The 22,711-nt window shown below is 37.3% G+C and overlaps 1 protein-coding gene across 2 annotated transcripts in view; it reads right to left on the bottom strand.

The window, feature by feature from the left end:
- The window catches only part of EEFSEC (eukaryotic elongation factor, selenocysteine-tRNA specific), a 134,039-nt gene that overhangs the window by 31,958 nt on the left and 79,370 nt on the right, over positions 1-22,711 (bottom strand). For both annotated transcript variants that reach the window (XM_062585823.1, XM_062585822.1), the window contains exon 6: positions 9,249-9,405. In XM_062585823.1, the coding sequence (XP_062441807.1) occupies positions 9,249-9,405 (157 nt within the window). The remainder of the gene's footprint in view (positions 1-9,248; positions 9,406-22,711) is intronic.

Genomic DNA, 22,711 nt, shown 5'->3' with positions numbered 1-22,711 from the left:
AGCAAACAAGTCCGCTTTCTATAACGGGAGAAATATTTCATTCTGAATGCATGACCAAGCTTGTGGAAACTGACATTTCACAGGATCAAAGTTACTTACATAAAAGTTTAGAACTGAGTATTTTCCATTCAAATACTGAGGTCATGAGTGAGGACTCTACATCAGCGCATTTTGTGCTTAAGAAAGGAGAAAAAGATGAAGGAAAATAATTCCTCCTTCAATGTTATACAAATTAACTACAGGCTTAGGAATACAATCTAGATCTCAGCTTCCACACCTTGACTCTAAGGAAACAAGTCAGCAAGAGGGCTCTTGGAGAGAGCTGCCCACTACAAGGGGGACAGAATGAACTGTACCCAAAAAGATAACAATGAAATCTCATGTTCCACCTGTGCCCAGAGTACTTAGCAGTCATTTCTCATTAAAATGAGTAATCCTTCAGAACAGAACTCCCACAAAACATTTGAAAGAAGAGAGGTAGTAATCATAAAATGTGCAAGTCCCCAGCACATTTTTTGGAGGGTCTCACGATACTTTAAAAGAGAAGTATTGATTTTTGACAGTCTCCTGATGCAGATTAGTCCCATAATTGGTTCCACAAGGATCTTCTGAATCTCTCATACGTAGCTGTATTAGACATCAACTAAGACCTTAGCAAGAAAAGTCTCTTCCCTCCCAGAACTATAGCATTTAACAAATGAGTGGCAGTGAACTAATTTTAGTTTTATCATCAGACATATATATGTTGTTACACTTTTGAAGAAACCATGCTTAGACCCTTCAGTACTTTTTCAAGGAATATGCTGAAGCATTCAAACACTACAGTGGAAAGTATATGGTTTCGCATATTGAACTGGACTAGAATTAAAACAAAAATGGAAACTCCCACTTGTTCTAGGAGACACACAGTATTTAGGAAACCTATATATATGTATGTGTGTATATGTGTGTGTGCATATATATATATTTTGCTGTTCTAATGCTGCCTAGCAGATCTCTATAGACACATAATAAAATACACTGCTAGCTATACTCTTTCTCCAGAAAGTTTCCACACTTGAAATTACAGGGAAGGAGTGTTGAATTTGCAAAATGAAAACCTAAAAAGACAACAAAAAACAAAAGGTAGCACATGCATCCTGCTCGTGTGTTTGTTGTACACTACCAAATTACATTTCTATAATATTAAAGGAGAAGACTGATCATATTGTTCCATGCCATGTTCTAATCCAAACAGTTTGCAATTTCAGCAGCAGAAATCCAGTGAAATCAAAATTAAATGCAGAAATCAGCCTATCTGGAAATAGGATATTTGAGTTTGCAAGGTCTCTCCACTTAAAGCAAACAGTATTCTAAATGACAACGTGGCAAGATTTTAAAAACTTGAATACAGTTTTATTGGACTATAACTATTGCACATGCAAAATAGGGCAGGATTATTTTTATAGAGGAAATAAACTTGCTCATTTCCTGATGGAATACTTAATTTTGCCATCTACTAACATATTTTCCTTTTTCCTACAAAAGGATAACTTACTGTAAAAGAACTCCTTTTAACGAAGAATTTCCTAAGCACACTAGGCAAAGCTTATGAAGGCCTAATGGGGTGGTTTATACAAAAGCAAAATAAAGCTGCAAGATACTTGATAATTTGGAAAAGGTCACTAGATAAGCCAGTGGTGATGTGATGGCAAATATGAGTTGAAAGTGCAGCAGCTTGCTTAGCCACATCAATAACCAGACACATCCCCATCAATGATCTAGACCATGCAGCAAGGACCAAGCAGCTTACAGCTGCTGCCGTGATTATTCAAAAATCTGCAAAGTAGCAGCCCTAAATATGTGAGATGTTTCTTTTTTGTCAGGGAATGCAACTTCCAACTCACAGTCCGCCAAAATAACAAAGCCTGGATTAACTGGGAAGATGCAAGACCACAGGAGACCCTACACAGAAGTAGGGTCATAATAAATAGCATTACCACAAATCTCAAGATAGTGCACTTCCTTTGAAAATCCAGATCCTAAAAAACATGCTGCTGAGCACATATCTTAGTTTAAATTATGCACCTAGTCCTCATGGCTTAGAAACATCTTATATATATAACCTGAGTTTGCTGTGCTGGTAAGCTCACTCTTTTGTGAGAACAAGGTGCTTCTCTATCCAGGGCAAGGAGAAGGTTCAGTGCACACTGCTCTTTACCACGAACTAACGATTAGTCAGAGTACCGTGATTCTTCCTGAAGACCACTTGTGACACCAGCTTCAAGGGGAGCGCCATAGTCAATGGTATGTATGATGAGTAGGGAAGAAACATTAAGACTACATCAAGTAATGCAGGAATACCAAAGGTCCTTCCAACTACAGCAGTTAGCGCTGCTTGTGGGAAGGGTATCTTTTGGATACAAAGTGTTTTTGCTGAACAAGGAACTCTCTCCTGAAGTTCCTTTTGCACAGACAGGAAGGGAACTGGGGGAGAAAAAAGCTGGCTCATCTCATTCCTTTCAATTATTCAAAACTAACTAGTTCTACAGGAAGATAAAAATCCAGCAAGATCACTGTGCAGCTTGTACTGCACCCAAACCAAGGGCTTACAGAGGACCTGGACCTTTTTCTTCTCCATAGGCACTCAATAAATACTGCTGTGTCACCAGGTGCTTGATATTTCTATCATCAGTGTCTGCTTGATCCCAGAACTGCAGCCTGCTTAACACATACTTCAATTATATTTTGATATCCAGGGTCTTAACCTCCCCTGGGCACAATACTCATTCTAGTATACAATGAAGCTGCCTATCAAACCAGTCATTACAATCCATACATCACTCTTCAATGCTCTAACTTTAGAGACAGACTCCTGCAATTCAGTTTTTACTGTCAAGACTAAGATCTACTGATAATACTACAGATGAGGAAGAGAAACAGTTAATAAATTAACATTACTTTGACCTCTGTTTTCATTTAAAGGGAACATGCACAAATCTTGGCTTTGATTCTACAAAAAACAACCCACACTCTAAGGTCAAGAAAACTGGATATTCAGCTCCAAAAGTCAATATGGGCTTGCAGGATGCCACCCCTTAAAAGGCAGATGAGTCCTTCTCTTCAAGTTCTTCATATAAATGCAATATAAATTCCTAATGCTTATACAGTCAACAGGAGATTTACATCACTACAGCCTAATCCACTCAGGAGAGGATCACACAGGGAAGTGATGCTTCCCTGGCAACAATCTTCTCCCAGCTCCTGTCCACACTATACTAGCCAACTTTCACAAAAAGGACAGAAGGAGATTTTTGTGTGAAGTACCCCTTAAGGATTTTAGGCTTTGTTTGTTTTAGAGAGAAGGGGAAGAGAGATTGTGAAAGAACAACCAGAGCTAATCTCCAGCTTTTAAATAAAATGTAGAAACACAAATTTCTTTGCCTTTGGGCTTTCGTCTCTCCTGCTGACTGAAATCCTGCTCAGTCTCACCTGATACCGACAAGGATGGCAACCTACCAGATCCTTGAAGCCAACATTTTTTTATTTTCTTCTAATAAAAGAGAAGACAGACTGGACAAACATGGACTTTAAACAGGCCTAAATTTCATTTGTCCGAAGAAAAAAAGATTACCTTACTTTAGCACAACACAAGAAAATAATTCCAAATGATCTCCCACAAAAAAATATGCTGCTTAGTGACAGAATGTTTAATTATCCTCAGTGCAATGAAAAAGTTTAGACTGCCTTAATCCTGCTGGTATCTGTAAGGTATCCAAATTACAGAGTTTGAAGTATGGCAGTCACTTACTATCAACTAAAGTTCATCTCCTATAGCTGTTTAAAAGAAGCCATAATAATACTCTACAAATGCTACCTACATTGGTGTGCATATAGTAGCTGAGAGCCATCAAAAGAGTGACACACTCCTTGAATAAAAGGAAACTACAACACAATTAAGATAATCCTAAAGAGAAATTATGGAAGTCCATGGGATGTAAAATTATTTTCCCATTGCATGTTTCTATCTTTGCACAACTACAATTTCCCTAGTATTATTTAAACTCTATTCATTCAGTTTCCTTGTTTAAGTGGAATGCTAAGAAATAATTTACAAGAGCCTAACTTTTAAACCCATAATTTTCAACTGGGATTGAGATTAGGCAGAACAATGCTGCTCACCTACAGTTCTTGAATCAGTGCTTTCCCTCTCTATCTTAGGAACTTTACAGGTCAGCACAGAATCCAATTTAATGAATCAAGCAAGATACAGAAATACCACACTAAATACCACAGCATCTCCACAATACACTAAGGAAAAGAGAAAAACAGTACTTAACATTTCTACCCTTAATTTCACATAAAAATGTGCGAGTCTTGAGAACAAAAGCACATTAGTTAATTCTTGCCACTTTACATCATCTTATACCAACACTGCAAGATCCCAGAGGCATTGTGACCCCTGAACTAAAAGGAACTTCCACACTGTAAGTTGAGAGTAGACTTTTATGATGCATTCAACCCTTCTACCAAGACAAGAAGTAGACACAGTGAAAACAGACTTGCTCTCTCATACGCAATAACACTTATAAATGGAACACTTAAAAGTGGCAACACTAGGAATGGTCACAAACAAATTTGCCTTCAGCTGTTGTAAGAAGCTTAAGACTACTGTTATCCTGAACAGGTACAAACAATACTAAAGTAAAAAAGCTCACATCCTGATTTTCTCATTTGTAGCTCTGCCTGTGAAGAGTGTGCATTTTATTACATTTAAATTTGCTCAATTCAGAAATATGCTGAACTGTTATGAATGTTAGATACGCACTGCTTCTTCTGTACTAAGAAATAATGTAGCTTTTTAACACATCTCATGTATAGCAATTTTTACTGTATTGAGCTCAGAAAGAGAAGAAAAAATTGCAGTCAAACACACCACAGCACAACAGAAAGGATGAATGTTTTACTAACAACTGGATGGTAAAGGCAGAGTCAGAAAGAAAAGTGAACTATGCCTGAGATACCACATACATACCAATTAGATTTTAAAAGCTGCTACATTTTACAATAATTAAACACAAGACAGTCAACATGTCAGAACCAATGAAATTTGAGTATCTAGCACCAATGTGTTAAATGATATCACTGGACTCATTAAATCAGATTACAAATTTGCAAACCAAGCTGAGCTGACAGAGTAGATTAAGGTGACCCTGCTTGAGCAGGAGGTTGGACTGGATGGTCTCCAGAGGTCCCCTCCAACCTCAACCATTCTGTGATTAAGTCCTCCTTTTTATGTATTTGATTATACAACCAGTCTAAAAACCAACTATTTTTTAGAGTAATGTATCTTGAAACTTTTTCCTCTCTTAGAACACAAATAGCTCCACAACCTAGCCCTAGAGAATAGCAGATTTGCCAGCAAATGCACACATATACATATATATACACACACATACATACACATGCATATATACTGTTTAAATTAAATGACACTAAACAGTGTAGTGTCATTCAGCTAATAAAAGTTTACCTGAATACAACAGAAACCATATGAACAATATATTGTTTTTCTAATTTCCACCACCCTGAGAAATTAAAAAAGAAAAAAAAAAGAAACAGGCACTAGCAAACATCCAGACTCATCTACATATAAGTACTCTCAAAACAGAACTTCAGCTTCTTTCTCTGCAAAGATGGCAAATCTCCGCTAAGTAACATCTCTCAATAATCAGGCTACACTTTGCTTTGCTTTATATCATGCTATCAGCGTTAGTTCTACCTCCTCAGACCACCCGAAGGGATTCCCCTCCATTATGCTCTTCAAGTACTCTCAGATAATCGTATCTCCCACTTAAACATCATTTAGCCAAGTTTCATGCATTTCTTTTCATCTTCTTTCCCTCATAAATCAATCCCCTCTGCCTCTTCAGCATTCTTGTTGCTCCTTCCTGAACTTCTTCCAAATTGCTGACATCTTTCAGGGGCTGAGAAACTTTCAATTGCATGCTATGTTCTAGACACACTTTTTTTTTTTTTTTTTTTTTTTTTTTTTAACACTCTAAAGGAAAATAATTGAACCTTTTCATAACATATCAATACTCAAATTCGGGAATAAATGCAAGTCAGAGGTTTCACAGCATTTATTTTTTTTTCCAAAATAGATAACAACTATCCCCATTTTACAGAACAGAAAAGCAGAGAGGATACAGAGAATTACTGTTGCATATAAGCAGTGCCAGAAAAAGAAACAGATCCTGTGTTCTATCAATCCCAGTTCCAAGGTCTGCCAAGTTTCAGCCCACGAAAAGGAACACAAGGTTCCCAAACTGAAATCTATAGTCAAACACAAGCCATTTCCAAATGACAAAGGAGTAACACATGCAAACCCCAATACTTCCTCTTGCAAGCAACCATGGTGCCAGAGGCAGTTGCCACCAGCAGTAGTGCCAGAACAATCTCTGTAACAGACCACAGTGTGCCATGATTCACTCTCACCTCAAGCTATCAAGGTACGTCTCTGATACATCTACTTAATTTTTTTTAGAAACAAATCTCTAAAAACAACACTGGACCCCAGCTATCATAAGGTTAACTACCCAAACTATTCAATTCCAGTGGTTAGGACTGGTTTTAAATAAGACTGACTGACTGACAGGCTGAGGCAGTTTGAGACAGTTTAACTTGCACTTTCCTTTCCTTCCCTCCCACTCGTTAATATATTTGTGAAGGAATCACTGAGAAATAAAGAAAGTCAAAAAAAATTATAAAGAATTCTTCACAGAAGTCTGTAAAACAGAAAATGAGTGGAACCAAGCCGAAGAATAGTGGGGAATGGAGAGAAGAATCTGATCAGGTAATTCAATAAAAAAAAAAATTGAGAAACCCACAAACAGGATGCAGACGCATTAAAAAAGCAACACTGACCTAACAATGGAATGTGAACTGCAGTTGACTTAAACAGCACCACAGCAATAGCCCTCCCCCTACACACAAATCTTTTTAACTCTTAAAGAAACAGTTATTTAGACCCTTCCAGATTCTGTGGTTTTTTTCTTTGCTAATTGTGCTTTGCTAAATACTGTGCGTGAGCTGATTTTTGCTTATTGCCTCTTCTTTCTAGAGGGCTAAAGCACCCAAATTTGATCTAGGCTAAAGAAAAATTAAGTTACATTATTCTGCCTACCTTACAGAAATACTAAATTCAATTATTTTAATTAAAATTCAAATATTCTTCTCATTGGAAGAGCAGACACAAAGGACCCTCTGTTTCATGATCTACTGTTAAACATCAGGAAAGCATAAGCAAGCTTAGATAAGGAACACCTTGGTGAAATGTATCATTTCTTTCTGCATTAACTTGACCTTCAAACTAAAATGACATTTTCTAAATTTATGTGCTATTTTCTTAACACAACTGCTGGTTCACAGTTATTGTTCCTTCTTACATTGACAAATGTGACAAAGACTACTCCTTATTAGGCTTCTGCCTGTCTCATGAAGAAGGGTTTGCTTAACCCACAATTTGGAAATGGCAATGTAAGTACCATCCTCCTGTTCTCCTTCATTGTATTTCTGTTCCTACTTTACTGTCCTTTACTCAGTAAGCTCTGAGTAAAGTTCTTTTCTACAACTATTGCTCAAGCAGACCACAAGAACAGATATAACATCAAACAATACTTGCTAGATAATAAACAGGAACTAGTGGTAACATTTCAACAGTGCTTATTAAAATGTATACACTAGCCTTCACTTTAAGTTCCTATGGCCATTTTCACCAAGAAGCTCAAAAGCAGATCTCCCACATAAGCAGCAGATATGCCAGCTGCTCAGTCCACTGCCTCTACAGAACAAACGTTACCAATGACACTACATTTTTAAGACGTCATCTTGATTTTCAGCCTGAACCCTTTTCAGTGGTACAGTCCATTCACACATTATTTCATCACCTACCGAAGTTACCTATCTTAGTGAACACTTAAAAACCCTTCCAATTAGAAAAATGAAAAACGTGCATGCACCCACTGCAATTTCTTTCTTTAAGTATACACTCTATTTGCTAATAGGCTTTCAGTGCTACCTGCAAAGTCTGCCATTTGGTGACAAAACTGGAATTATTACAACTGGGATAAAAAAAATGGAGCCTTTTGCTTAGTTAGAAATTCTCATCAGATGAGTCAAAATACAGACTATTTGCTAGGGGCCAGATTTAATACATCTGCATCAAAAAGCCTGAAGTTAAATGGATACTAGTCCATCTTTGGCAAGAAATCAGGAAACTTTTCCAGTTTTCTCTGTACATCAATTGGTATGTGATTATTTGGTGTCATACTACATCATGCTTCCTTTTCTCCCCTTGAACAACAGTATTTTTGCTCATCTGCCCAGAGAGAGAGAGTAGAGACCTAACTACTAACAACCAGGCTGGAGACAATAGAGAAATGCAAAGTACTACTAGCATATACTACTGGTATTGTTAGAACATTATCGTACAAGCTGAATTAAATGAAGCAGTTATTATTGCTCTTCAGAGGCTCAGAATAGCTTTTCAGCCTTAACAGAAAAAAAAGCAACAATAATGACAGTTCTTAGAAACTCTAGAACCCATCATTCCCCACACACTAAGCTAAGGAGGCAGAAATCCTTGCAGTAGTTCATCAATGATGAAAAATACAGTACCACATAAAGTTACAACACCAAAGGACACAAGCCATAAAATCCCCCTGAGATCCCTAAAAAAAAAAAAAAAAAAAAAAAAAAAAAAAAAAAAAAAAAAAAAAAATCATTCACCAAAGTGCTCGCAGTTTTTGCTTGAAGGTAAGTTTGGTAATAACAACATGTAGAACACAGCCAACCTAAGGAACTTGCATACAGAATGCTATATTTAACAAGTAGCTATTGGTAAAAATAATCACAGGTTTGTTTTACTTCATTTTCTCAGGATGGCTCTGTTGAAAAACATACATATTTTAAGAGCAGAGAGATTTCCACAAACTTTTCTGAGTACAGCATAATTCCTGTGTTACTGATACTTAAGCATTTTGAGACCTGCAATTTTTTTATACACAGATGTGGCTTCAGGCCACTCAATCTCATAAGTCACAACTACCATCAATTAAAGGAGGCACAATCCACCAACCCCATGGGTATGAGCTGATACTACAACCTTTAGGCACCTACTGGAAATATTCAGGCAGACTTGTGATATGGAAACATCCTTTATACTTGACACAGATTAGCATTTGTTCACTGAAATTATGAGCACCTACCTGGAATTCGGATTTTAAATTTGCCACTTTGTCCAAAGCCACCTTCTATTACTCCATCTTCTCCTGTAGATAGTCGGACTTTTAGACCCACAAAAATTTGGATGTTCGTTTCCTTTTTAAACAATGAACGACCAATCACACTGTAATCATCTATCACCTGCAAAAGAAATATGACTTCGTAAGTCTACAGCTAAAGTGGAAAAAAATTATACTTCGGAGACAGTTTGGTGACTTTTATCACTCTGCCTTTGGAAAACCATTTACCCTCTAATGAGCAAAGAGCACTAGATTAGCCATCTAGAATATCTCAGTTTTAAAGGCAATTTGTGTTCAGAACTATAGTAGACTATAAGAATTAATATATTTCTGCTTTTATCTCCCTTTTTGCCATATAGGAAAAGGGAAATCTGTCTCAATGGGCTGTAAAGATCAGTTAATTAAAATCTCTTATTTACTTTGAAATCTCTGTGAAAGCACTTAAGTACCAATGCACACAAAAAGTGCATTCTACTACTTATCCCTAGAGCAAGCACATTAACACCTATACAAACATCTTGTCTGTTAGCTCCAGAACTGCGTTCCAACAGCTACACTTTCGAAGAGGTGACAGAATTAACTCAGCATCTAAATACAGCTTTTTAAATAGTCACCTTTACACACACATTGATTTGTTAAACTAAAAACCTTATGACAGTTGTATCAGATTTTAATTTCAAGGTTTATAACCCAGTGGAAAGAACCATTCCAAGCTTGGATTCTTAATTAAGCTATCAGAAACAAGAGGCAGCAAGGTTGGTAGGTAAGGCAAGATAAACTATCCTTCCTTAGGCATTACAAAGTATGAGATGCAGTCAAGTGAGCCTAATCCTGTAGGTGTGAATATCCTTGCATGCTCAACACCTGAAGTTACTCCACCTCAGCTACAGCAAGAGCCTTTATTTACTTATCAGAAGAAATACTGGGGTAATATTTAAATTTGTATTTTTTTTTTTTTTTGGCAAAAGATGCTATTCTCTTCCTCATATCTTAGGACCAATTTTTAGTTAAATTAAGAATTTCAAAGAGCAAAATAACTACCAATAATGGTCAAGAGGTGCAACAGATTTTGAAAACTCCTTTTATTCAGTTTAAATGATGACCCAAAAAGTTGCAAGCTTATTAAAAGCTACTCTCCTTCCCTGAGGCCTCTTCCACAAACAGTAGTTTTACACACACATTCAAATCCCCAGCATCCTTTTGTATTTTTAAATTTGTTACATAGATATGCCCATACTTTAATGCCAAAAGACTCAGTTCATAGCACAGCAGTAAATCTAGCATCATATATTCAAATCTTGTAACTGTTTAAATTATACAGGGTTCACTTGCTCAGCTATAACCATTCTTGAAAGGGTCACATAGTACCATAGAGTGCACACTGCGGCACCAGCATCCCCCAAACCACGCACACATGTGGGAACAAAAATGTCTACAGCCTTTTTTTCCTTCTTTCACATGGAGACGACAACAGCAGAAGCAACTCTCAGCTGCGTGAAGTCAAGAGTATAGGCAGAAGTATTCAGATGTCCAGACAGCATTTGCTGCCTAAACATCCATTCCTTGCCTTTTTGCAAAAGGTCACAGCTCTTTTCTCTTCCCCCACACACCTTTTTTTTTTTTTTTTTTTTTTTTTTTCCTCCCTCCATACACTGCTTGGAAGTAGCTTGTGAACTGTTAATGGTAGTATCACTGCTTGGCAACCTCTGGCCTAAATTCGAAACTGAATAATATCTTTTATTAGAGCAACTGATATAGTTGGAGGGGAAAACAAACTTTCAGGCACATATGCCTTTCTTTGGGGCTGCAGTGTAAGTCTAACAAAAGGTATTAATTCAGACTTGAAAAGCACTTATACGCTGCACAGCTTGTCATTTTTTCCAATTCTCCCTATAAATCTTTTATTTCTAAAGCAGAAATTTCAAAACAGAACATCCCGCTTCTCCACTGCTAGCTTCTTGCTTCTCAGTGTTATATTTGAAATACAAATGGTCTCTTATACTCCTGTAAGGACTTTTCCATAATCTATTATTTCCACAGTTATTCCCCAAATTTGGGCAGGAAGACACTGTAAACTACATTATAGACCTCCCCCCCAAGGCCTTCAAAGTCATCTTTACCTTAATTAAAAAATTGAATTGTAGGGTAAATAGTCATACTAGCATGGTTCAGTTTAGCTTCTCTGACAAGTCTGTCAGAAAAAAAAATCAGAATGATGTGTGAACAAGTGTAGTATGCAACCTCTGAGTAAACTGGCAACGTAAGCCTAAAATTAAAATACATATATATATATATATATGATAATAAGAAAAAAATTATCATGTAAGTGTCATACTCTATGTTTTAAAATAAAACAAAAAAGAAACCGCCACATTCCTTTTAAATGTTCTTTTTAGGGACTTGCACTTGTATACTAATTCTAGCACTGCAACTGCACATATCCTGGGCCAAGGATGTCATCTGCATTGTTCCTTTCATTAGGCTGGTTAACTTTTACGAAAATTCCGCCTCTAGCTAGCTGTTAACATTCTGTCCAAACCAACATTATTTAAAAAGATATTTGAAAAGGCTACTCATGGGGGAGGAAAAAAACCACTTTTGATAGCTCTAAGATAATAGGAAAACAGCAAGTTGTTTGAGTAGCACTTGGAAACAAAATCGTTGTGTCAGTGTCTGTCCCTCACACTAAATACTACACCAAAAAACAAAATTAAAAAAAGAGTAAGAGTAAGTGAGGCCGCAAGAGCTAGCGAAGCCTCTCATGAATGTATCCCTGAGGATAACTAAATAACAAGAGAATACTTGGTGTAGCAAGAATTAAAATAACTGATGATTCTTTGCAGTAAAATGAGTGAAGGGGCAACAGCTCACTGGTAATTGCTAGGAAGGAGTCCTCATCTTTTCTACTACAAGAGTTTTATAAAAATAAATCTAGTTTTTGTTTTGTCTTTCTTCGTAGAAAGCCACAGAAATGCATGTTGTTCACTCTAACTGAAACTCAACACTTCCAATTACTTTACCAGCAATTTACCTCCAATCACTAGATTTTAAGTTAATCTCTTGAGTTCTCAGAACATCTACAACAGCAATCACTTTGCATATTAGTTGAATAGCCTTTTGGGAGATCTTTCTGCTTTTCTCTCTCAAACACTCTTTTTTGTTATAAAATATTGTTAACTTAAAAAGCCAAATGCCAGAAAGACAGTAAGGGATACGTAGTCTGTTCTGAAGCAACAGCAAGGGGCCTAGCAATGAGGGCAGACTAATTTTATTAACTTCAGAGAAACTTCAAAAAACTTTAGGGCTTTAATGCCAGACAGAGACGACCCCAAAAGTCAGTTTAAGTGCTGCATAAACAAAGGATTACGGCAAGAAAAAGCTGAAGGCTCCTTGCATTTCTTGTTTATATTGTCATATGACCTAGTGGGAGTGGGAGAGGGCTGCCTCTGACTTTAATCCCCCATGGTGTACAGTGGCGTTTCAGTTCACTGACCTACATTACGATAATATTTTTTTAAATTTATGGGCAGAAGTGCAGCAAACTCACTTAAGAACTTTAAAAAAAAGGGGGGGGGGGGAGAGTGGGAGGGAAATAACCAAAAGAGAAATTTTTCTGGCTGGTATCGTCTCCCTCTCTCACTGAGGTTAGATCAGCACAGCTTAGAAAGGGATTTCAAGTTCAAAGGGAACATCTCCGTTACTCTTGTTTTATGGCTTAGACCAGAGGACACAATAGCACTGGGTTTATGAAATATCCCTTCCCACTTGGCTTTTGTGTTTGCAGGAAAAAAGTAAAAAGTAGTTTATTGCCATAGGTGATGCACATGCTTCTAGCACATAACACTTTTGCTAATATTAAGCAGTTTTCAACAAAAGATTAGCCAGCCTACACTCTCCATTTAACATTGGCAAGAATAATTTGCAAGAATAGCAAACTACACTATCTGGCCTGTTAAACCACTCTCATTTTCAAGGTGACTTAGAAGTTACTGAACAGTCATCTGAACACCCTCTCAAACAAGTCATCACACAAATTTTGAGGGAGAACTCCGTATTTTAAACCCATCTGTAGAAAAAACAAGGGGATCAGAACAACAACAACAACAAACACACAGGAGGAAACAGACTGGAGCCAAAATGAGAGATAGGAAATAAGAAAATTAGAGACAAAATAAAAATACTGGATTTCAAGTATTAGAAGGAGACACAGAATCGTCTTTTCCATTTTAACCTAAAATTATGTTGTTTAAAATTAGAAATAAACCAAACAGAACTAAAATAAATGATAAAAATAGGTCTCAGTAATATTCTGGACAAACTGAAAAAAGGTCCATTGGAACCAAAGCAGAGAACAACAGTATGGAAAAAAACAACCTAATAATAGTACGAAAGATGCAAAGTATTTTCATTACTTTTTTGTACTTTATAAAACATACTTCATCTCACTGTCAATGACAGATCGTTTATTTCAAGAAAACCGTTTAATACATTTCATTTCTGTGTCAGAAGTGGGAATATTTTGGATGCTGCAAATTACTATTCTCCTTTTTAAAAACGTGGGCTTACGTGTTGAAAAAAAATGACCATATGTGGAGTCCTAAGGGGATGAAGGACAAAGGAACTGACAGGTTTTCACCTGCAATTGGCTTTGTGGGGTTTCTTTTGATTCTCCAAATATGGCTCTGACTTAAGTTTGTTACTGCAGCCTAGGTGAATGATTTGATACAAAGAATGATTTGGTTAGCACGGTAATTTCTTCAAGAGCGCACATCAGCATAAAAGAAAGCATTAAAGATTTTTCAGTTTGGAATTCCATCATGCACTACAAGTTTTCATTTTTGTGTGGGGCTCTAAAGATACTCTCATCTTCCAAGCCAACAACCATCTATAAACTTCTGCCTTTGCACATTCATCCAGGAGGAAGGAAACAAAAAAACCCAAACAAAATAAACTTATTCCCTTCACTAATTTGTCTCTTATTACTGCCATTCTAATAGAGTAAGGAACTATCACAGATACCTGCACATAACTCCACTTGGTTTTCAGATGTCTGCCCCATCTCCTCTTGGCCCATGCTCCTTGTAAAACTCTTTTCAGCTGTCCCATGTGACAGGACAAGAGGCAACAGGCAGAAACTGAACCACAGGAAGTTCCGCCTGAACGTCAAGGGGAATTTCTTCACTGTGAGAGTGACGGAGCACTGGCACAGGCTGCCCAGAGAGGTTGTGGAGTCTCCTTCTCTGGAGATCTTCAAGGCCCACCTGGACGCAACCCTGTCTAACATGCTCTAGGTGACCCTGCTGAGCAGAGAGGTTGGACTAGATGATCTCCAGAGGCCCCTTCCAACCTTACTGTTGTACATTATAGCCCTGGTCTTCTCCCACTTTATCTTTTCACTTGTATATAGCTGCTTCCCACACCCTAAACAAGTCCAAATCATCTTCCTTTCTTTGCTTTTCTGTGCAATTCCATTTGTGGATTTCTACTGAGTGGTCGTAAGCACTCTTCCCTTTGCTAAGCATTTTGTCATCACTATAGCCTGATTAAAAATAGTTCAACTGTGGAAAGGAGCCTTTCTTAAGTCAAGGCAATTAATAAATAAGAACACCACAATTACACTGTTTAAATCTTAAAAGGACTATACATACTAGTTGGTGTCTCCAGGCATGCACATAATACAAACTGCACACCGACTTCCTTATACACGTCTGTAGTACAAGTTTTGTTCAGTATCTATTAAAATTTCTCAGAGGTCGAATCTTTAAAATTCCCAAGAAACCACAGGCACTAAATTCATGGCACAGACTAGGTAGAAGCACATACATTTTATCATTTGAGAAAAAAATGGTTGATCGTACAATTTTATTAAACAGATCTGTACTGTTCCTCTTACGAAAGAAAAAAGCAACATCAACAGATACAGGGAGGAAAAGAAGAGGCTACAGATTGTTACTATTTACTGTTTAGGACCTCCAGCCCCAAAACAGATAGCCTCAGTTTTAAGTGCTATACAAATAAAGATTTAAAAGTCTACAGAGTTTACTATCCAAGAATAAAACAAGAAAAAGGCTGTTCTGTAGAGATGTTATGCAGAAGTCTTGTCTTATAAGAATGACACAGAAAAATTCTAGATTTGATGACTTAGAGTCCGTTATTCTGAGTATCTGAAAGATTCTGGTGGTATCTCAGTGACTGAAGAAAACTCAGACATTTGCATCAACTATTTTCAAGTATTTTAACTGCAATAATCACAGGTTCTGAGATTCTAAATATCCGTAAGAAAATATTAATGAGATGCAACAAGTTTCTTTTTGGACAGTGCATAAATCTGGCCATATTACAGGAGGTCAACAAGTGATAGTAATTTATATTTCTAAAGGAGACTGCTCCAAAATGACTTGGGGAGAGCAGAAAGGAATAAAGAACAGACTTACAGAATTCTCCCTGGAATTTAAACAGTCAGTTAGAATAGCCCTTCAAAGACAGCCTGAAGGAACTAATAGAAAGGGAGAGGAGAGAGCAGATTCTTGACACAGACTTGCACTCTCCTCCAAGTATAGCACACAGACATACCAAAAAAAAAAAAAAAAAAAAAAAAAAAAAAAACGTTTGTCCCATCCCTTAATGTTCTCCAAGCCTGGTACATGGATCCACTGCCCATCTTGCACTTGGAAGGAAGTAGCTGAGAAGAACAGTTAAGGTTGGGACTTAACGCCCACTATCCTAAACCCAAAAGTCCACCTTCTCCCTAAGGTAAGTTTCCCCTTACACTATTTGGTTAATACAGTGAGCAATAGCAAGCAACATGACTCCACGCTACACTGCTGAATATTTGTAATCCAAATCCTACTGAAGGTGGACAGTAAAGGGATAGTTATAGTCCAATAATATATGGTTTTAGTTTTACTTTACCTTTTTACTTCAAAAATGCCTAGGAAATTAAATTTATATAAAACCTAAGTTATTTAAAGTTGCAAAACTGGGCACTTAAGAAATGCCAGATGTCCGTACAACCTTAATTCTGCCCCTCTTTGATATGCCCCATGACACAGTCTTTACATGACCACATCCAAAAACATTTCACAGGAATCCTGTCTTATTAAATGCACAGGATAGAGGCACAGGGGAAAAGAATTAATGTTGCATAGGCAACTGTAAATCTGGCATTTCCTAACTTTCAAATGCTTGATTTTGCAATCTAAGTAACATTCTTAATTTATTTTTGTATCAAATAAACAGAATGGTATATTGGTTGTCTTGCTGACAAACTGATTCCCCCACAGGTGACTCCTACACAACCTCAGAAAAATCAAGACCAGCTGTCCATACACTTGTAAGACCCAAAAGCATGTCTGCATTTTAGATTTAATAATAAAAATAATAGCCATAGGTGTTGCTCAAACCTTGCAAAATTCTGCTACCCAGTCATGAGGAACAAGCCATTCTTTTGTTGGTGAGTGAACAAAATACCAATCTTTTCATATAAGCAACCAGATTCTGTGACTTGGCTGGTACATTTTTATGACAAATTCATTAAACTGTTAATCCACATTTTGTGACAGTCAGTAAATATCACCACCCTTTTCTCAGTACTGCTTAACAGAAATGGTATTTCTTTTTAATGAGTATAATAGCCCTTCCTTCCCCTACTAAGTTTCACAAAACTTTTTACTCAAGAGTAGAACAAGAGCCAGTAAAAGCATCTCTTATATTTCTATTTTACAATGCTTTTTAGAAGTGCACAGCACATTCACTAGTTATTCACTTGATTACCTTCATCTCTGTATTATTACAGTATTTAGCATACCATCAGCAGCCAAGCAGAACCAAACAAACTCATGCTCAGACTTCAAAGCAGGAAAAATATTAATTGTGGCGTCTGCATGTTTACAGTAGATGGAGTGACATCCACCAGTTCTCCCAGCAGGAGTCATGGAAGGTTCTGCAGACAGCCCAGGTCACTGCCAGTGCCTGAGGGCAGGCAACACCCAATTAATTTTCACTGTACAGTCTGGTCTTGTTAGTCACTCTCTCTTTGCCAGTATTAGTCTACATACGGTATCAGTCGCCTAGATTTTGTCTTCAGAAAGTGTCATTGCCCGGCTGATGCAGTGTGTTACTTATTAACACATATCCTACTGGGAAACTACAGCGCAGCTGTGAGAAAATAACAGACTAAGCAATAGCCCTAGTAAGCCAGCAAAACATTTGTATTTGTTTCTAACTACTTACGCAGATATCCATAAAATGTATTTCTCTTTATTCCCAGGGGCACTGCTCCTTCGAGCCCCAAACAGGCAAAAGAAAACAAAGAACTGTAGCAAACACCTTTGTAGTGCACAGACACAACTCCATGAGACAGGTTCTAATATTACTGAGAAGATACCTGTAAAGAATGTCAATGAGATAGAGTGCCAAAATGATCCTCTACTCAGCAGTCTTTTCAGAAAGAAACACTCAGGTACTTTCTTATTAACCAACTGCCTCTTAAAGCAAAGAAAACTTTCCTGGAAGTCTGGTCTCATTCCTTATGTCGGATCTTCTTCAATCATGGCAGAGTTCTTTCTCCCTCATAACTTACGTTAGTAGTTTGTCTGGTTAAATGTGTGGTGGAGCTAATGTAAACTCAAACCATATTCTGTAAATTAAATGTTGCTATTTTCACACATAAAATACCACAAAAAATTGAGAGGAAATATAGCTGAAAATTAAGCACAAATTGAGTATTAAAAAATGGCATTTTTACAACTTCTACATTTCAAAATGCCTGCTGATAAATGCCAAACCTCTAAAGAACAGTCTGGGTCACTGTTGATAGAGAAAATTAAATAAATAATGTTTCCTCATAAACTTCCTAAACTGGTCACTTACCACTATCTGTTTCCACATCATCTCAATTCCTTTCAGGAAGGTCAGAAAGATCTGTTGAATAATGGTGACAAAAACCTTCCATTTGACCAGTTATGAAGCGCACTTGCTCTTATATACCTCTTGCTATCCTACTGTAAGAAAGGGGAAAACCAAAAGTCTTCTTAAAAAAAAAAAAAAAAAAAGATGTTGAAAGACAGGCTTTTTCTCTTCCATTCAGGCTTCAGAAGAGATGCTCTATCTCTCTGATAAAAGTCTTGATAACTCCCTCTGCTTTCACATCTCACTTCTACAACAACATTTTTTTCCTTGAGGACACTTCAATCACACCAATATTTCAGCAATTACTAAAATACTATTATTAAGCAATAAGTGATATTACTCTCCTCTAGAAACTGAGCATGCTAGCTACACAATGGTCAAACAGAGCTACACTTTCCCCCTCTGAGTACAAATTTGATAAGAAAACTCACCATCCAGCAACCCACAGAATTTAGGAACAGCATGGATGTGAGTAAAACTAGGACATCTCATGACCATGACACATGGAAGGAAACTGCTGAGGAAACAGGTGCAGCTTGATTCCCATCAAATAAGCAAAGCCTAAAAGCAAGGCAAATGAGAAACACCTTGGAACTAGATGGAGAGAATTAATTCTCTTTTTGATGTCAGAGTTATACAGAAAAAGTAGTAATTCTTCAGCATCTTTATAAAAGACAAGTCCATTATCATAGGAAAACATTCTATTAAACTTAAAATGGGAAACAATTGTAGCTGAGGTATGCATGTATTTTCACTAAACAAGCTTGAAAGTGCAGAAGGTGCAGCTTGTGCTATGCAAACAAGGCAGAGAGTTTTCCTTCTCCTTTTGTTTCTACCACAGAGTGACTGATTTATGAACATCCTCCACAATAGGACCCTGTGACAACCATCCCAAGATAAATCCTGCTTGTACAAACAATTTCAAAACAGGCAGAATATCTGAGTCATGCAGGAAAGCATGATATGCTTCTGCAGCTCAACCTTCAGTTGAAGCTGAAGCCAAAAGTCCACAGAAGCAAAAAAAAAAAAAAAAAAAAAAAAAAAAAAAAAAAAAAAACCACTAGCATAGCAAATATAAAGGATTTATCCTAGGAACTGAATAACTGCGTCGTAAGTCAGATGGGAGTTAAGCTGCAATGCTGTTTAGAGGTGAAATTCTGATAGGGAGATATTCCAGAGGTGGTGTTAGAATTAATGCAAGCTTCTCTTCCCCCATCAAACTGGGGGCAACTGCTTTGCGAGGAGGCTATCTTCAGAAGTCCAACAGGACAAGAGACAATAGTTACTGTTTACCTTTACAATTTGCAAGCATCTGACTCCAGAGGCTGCTAATCTGCTACAGTTTAGCAAGCCCACATTCTCAAACATCATACTCTGATTCAGAAGGCCAAGGATGTCAGCAAAAAGTGACAAAGTTGTTCGTTCATGATCCTCTACTCGGCAGTCCTCACAGCATCTCACTTCCCACTATTTCACATTGCTGCATCATTCTTCTGAAGCAACACTAGTGTTTGTAAGAGCACTTTCAGCCCTGCTTTTACCTTTTTATCAGTAGAAGCCACTTGTTGCCAGCCTAGCTCTTTTCCCTACTGAAAATACATTTGCCAGGCAGCCAAGAAGGTTTTTCAAAAAGAACTGTCCAGAGGGCCACAGTCCCCCCGCTTCCACATAATTATACAAGAAAGACGAACTTGACAGAAACTTCCTTCCATTGCATTTCTCCCATCTCTGAAGTCCTTTCTGTATGAGGAAGCTGGACTAGTGTCCTACATCATTTCAAAATCAAGTTCAGCAGACAAACCTTTGCAGGGGCCCTCTTACTTCAGAAGGTGGCATATTTTGATTTACCTTAAAAATAACTCCTATAGATTTACCCTAACTCCAAAATCTGCATTAAAGCAAAAGAGAAGCATCCACACATTTAGGTAACAATTTGAACACAGCAGCTAAAGCTACAACTCCAGTTTGAATCATGCAACTTCCTCATAACCATGATGCAATTCCAGTATCTGTACAAACCTAAAATAATATTCTCCATCCTGCTTTGAAGCAAGTTTTCTGTACTATGCAGAGAGATTCAGATATCAGTGATCAACTTCACCAAAAGGCAGATTACAAATATGTTTTAAAAGCAAATCGCTCAGATATGGCAGTAGTAAATACTAAAGAACAACAACAAAAAAATGTTAGCAAATAAATGAGCAATGATGGCAAAGAAGAGGCTAAAGGATATACTACAGACAGGTAAATCTGAAAATCCTGGTGAATAACAGAAGTATTTAATTCTCTTTCAGCGCTCTGCTCTCTCATAGCATTGAAGCATCAAAATATGAAAAGGAAACTGAGTAGTAGAAAAGATGTTGAAGGGTACGTGGATTTTTGTAGAAGTTACCAGCATGAGAAAACAGATGAGAAAAGCTAGTAAGATTGTGTGTTATTTTTCAGTAAAATGTATGAATTCAAGATCATCTGCCAGTTTATGTATGATTTTTACTTTTTAAAACATGGATTTGATTTCTACATGAAACAGTAGAAAATGTCACACTTGCCTTTAGGGAGCCAAAGAAAACTTTGAGAGAAAAAAAATGCTCTTTTACTTAAAAAAAAAAAAAAAAAAAAAAAAAAAAAAAAAAAAATCCAGCAGGTGGGGGAGTGAGGACACACCCCCAGAGGGGGTACAAAAGGAAAAGTACTGTGATGGTGAAACTTAATGAATTTACAATTCTTTCTATTTCATCAGTCCTCCTAAATTAATCAGAATAGGAACACAAAGCCAAACTATAAATACCTTACTGCTCCTGGGCAAACTGGCAGTTAAACTGCAGGGAATTTAAATTTTAGCAGTAAGAAGGGGGTTTGGGAGAGCCCACATCAGATTAAGCGCAATATTCTACAAAGGGCTACTACTATACTCCACTACAGCCCTGCTATGAGAGTATATTTCCAACCTGTACTGAAACTGGGAAGGTGGAAGGTACATGCCCCCTGTCACCCTCTCCCCCAATCCTTCACAGGAAGCTATGAAACTAATCTTCCCCAGTAGTATTCTCTAGAGGAAAAGTTCACTTGTTATGAAAGCAGAATCACAGAATGGTAAGGTTGGAAGGGACCTCTGGAGATCATCTAGTCCAACCCTCAGCGTAGCCTGTACGGGGACTGAACCCACAACCTTGGCATTGGCAGCACCATGCTCTAACCAACTGAGCTAAACCTAACCCCTACATTTTTTAATTATTACTTTTTACACCTCCCAAAGGAGGTGGAGGGGGGAACTTCCTTGCCCAGCAGAGAATGAAATTTTCCTGTATCAGTGCCAAGAACAGACACCCTAAATTCAGTGATCCTAATCTTCAGCCATCCATCAGCAGCAGGGTGGGACCATCTGATTCAGATTTTCTATTAGCTAGTGACTGCGTACTAAAAAAAGCCATTGTACCACCCAATTGTTCCTGCTGCTCTCTGCTCTGCAAAAGCAAGGATTCAATAGTAGCTACCTCAGTAAGTGCTGTAAGTACTTCTCCAGCAGGCCTTTTAAAACTGGCACCATTCTCTTCCCATCAACTCTCTCAAGTCCCTGCATGCCCCTCTGACTTCACATTGTGAACTTCTGCTATAGTAACATTCACTGGAAGATCCCTTTGGTAGACATCAGGTACTAACTCTGCATTACCTACAGTTCCACAAGAGCAAGATGTGAGAACAAATCTAACTCTGCAGGTGGAATGATGATCTGATGTCAGCCACTCATTTACACAGCCAATTAGTATTTCTATTGAGAGTGATCAAGGTCTTTATTTACTGCCTGCTGTATCACAGTTAAAGAAAGGATAAAATAACAACCTTCAGAGTTTCATATTTTAAAAAGCATGGGAGTATATCAAAACAGCTTACAAAAATATAATGGCCTAATAAATTACTATGTCTGTTAAATAACACACATTCATCAGTTATTTTCCAGACAGGAAAGCAATACTTGAATAATTAGTTTAACATTAATAATTTATTTACAGAATAAAATCAGCAGTAGAATAAGTGGCAGTAAATTGGCAATGGATTTGAAAATAGCACTAAATGAAAACAATTTTAAAAGTACAACCAAGGCTAACTACAAAGTCAGTTAACCCAATCAGACAAATCCCATTCACACAGTTAGCGTTCTGCAAGTTTTCAACTCCTGTACAGAAGTGCCATGCATTGGTAGCAAAAATAAAGAAACAACCTGAGACTAGTTCATTTCAGTTAAACAAAAAACAAACACACACTAAACAGCATGGGTCTCAATACTTCACACAGTTTTGTTCTCCTTCATATTCCTAATGGCCACAGAGAAACAAAGAGCTGACAAGCTAGGTCTCTGGATATTAGCAGCACGGGCCATGCGCAATGACAATCTTACTGAAGAAGAACGCAAATGTTTCAAGAGTTCAGAGAGCACTATACACGAATAAAATATAACAAGATGAAGAATATCATTTAACAAAACAAAAATTAGCAGATTTTGTAGATATTCACGTTAA

The sequence above is a fragment of the Rhea pennata genome, chromosome 12 (assembly GCF_028389875.1).
Source record: "Rhea pennata isolate bPtePen1 chromosome 12, bPtePen1.pri, whole genome shotgun sequence".
In the NCBI taxonomy this organism is placed as follows: Eukaryota; Metazoa; Chordata; class Aves; order Rheiformes; family Rheidae; genus Rhea; species Rhea pennata.
This window is presented reverse-complemented; position numbering and strand designations above follow the sequence as displayed.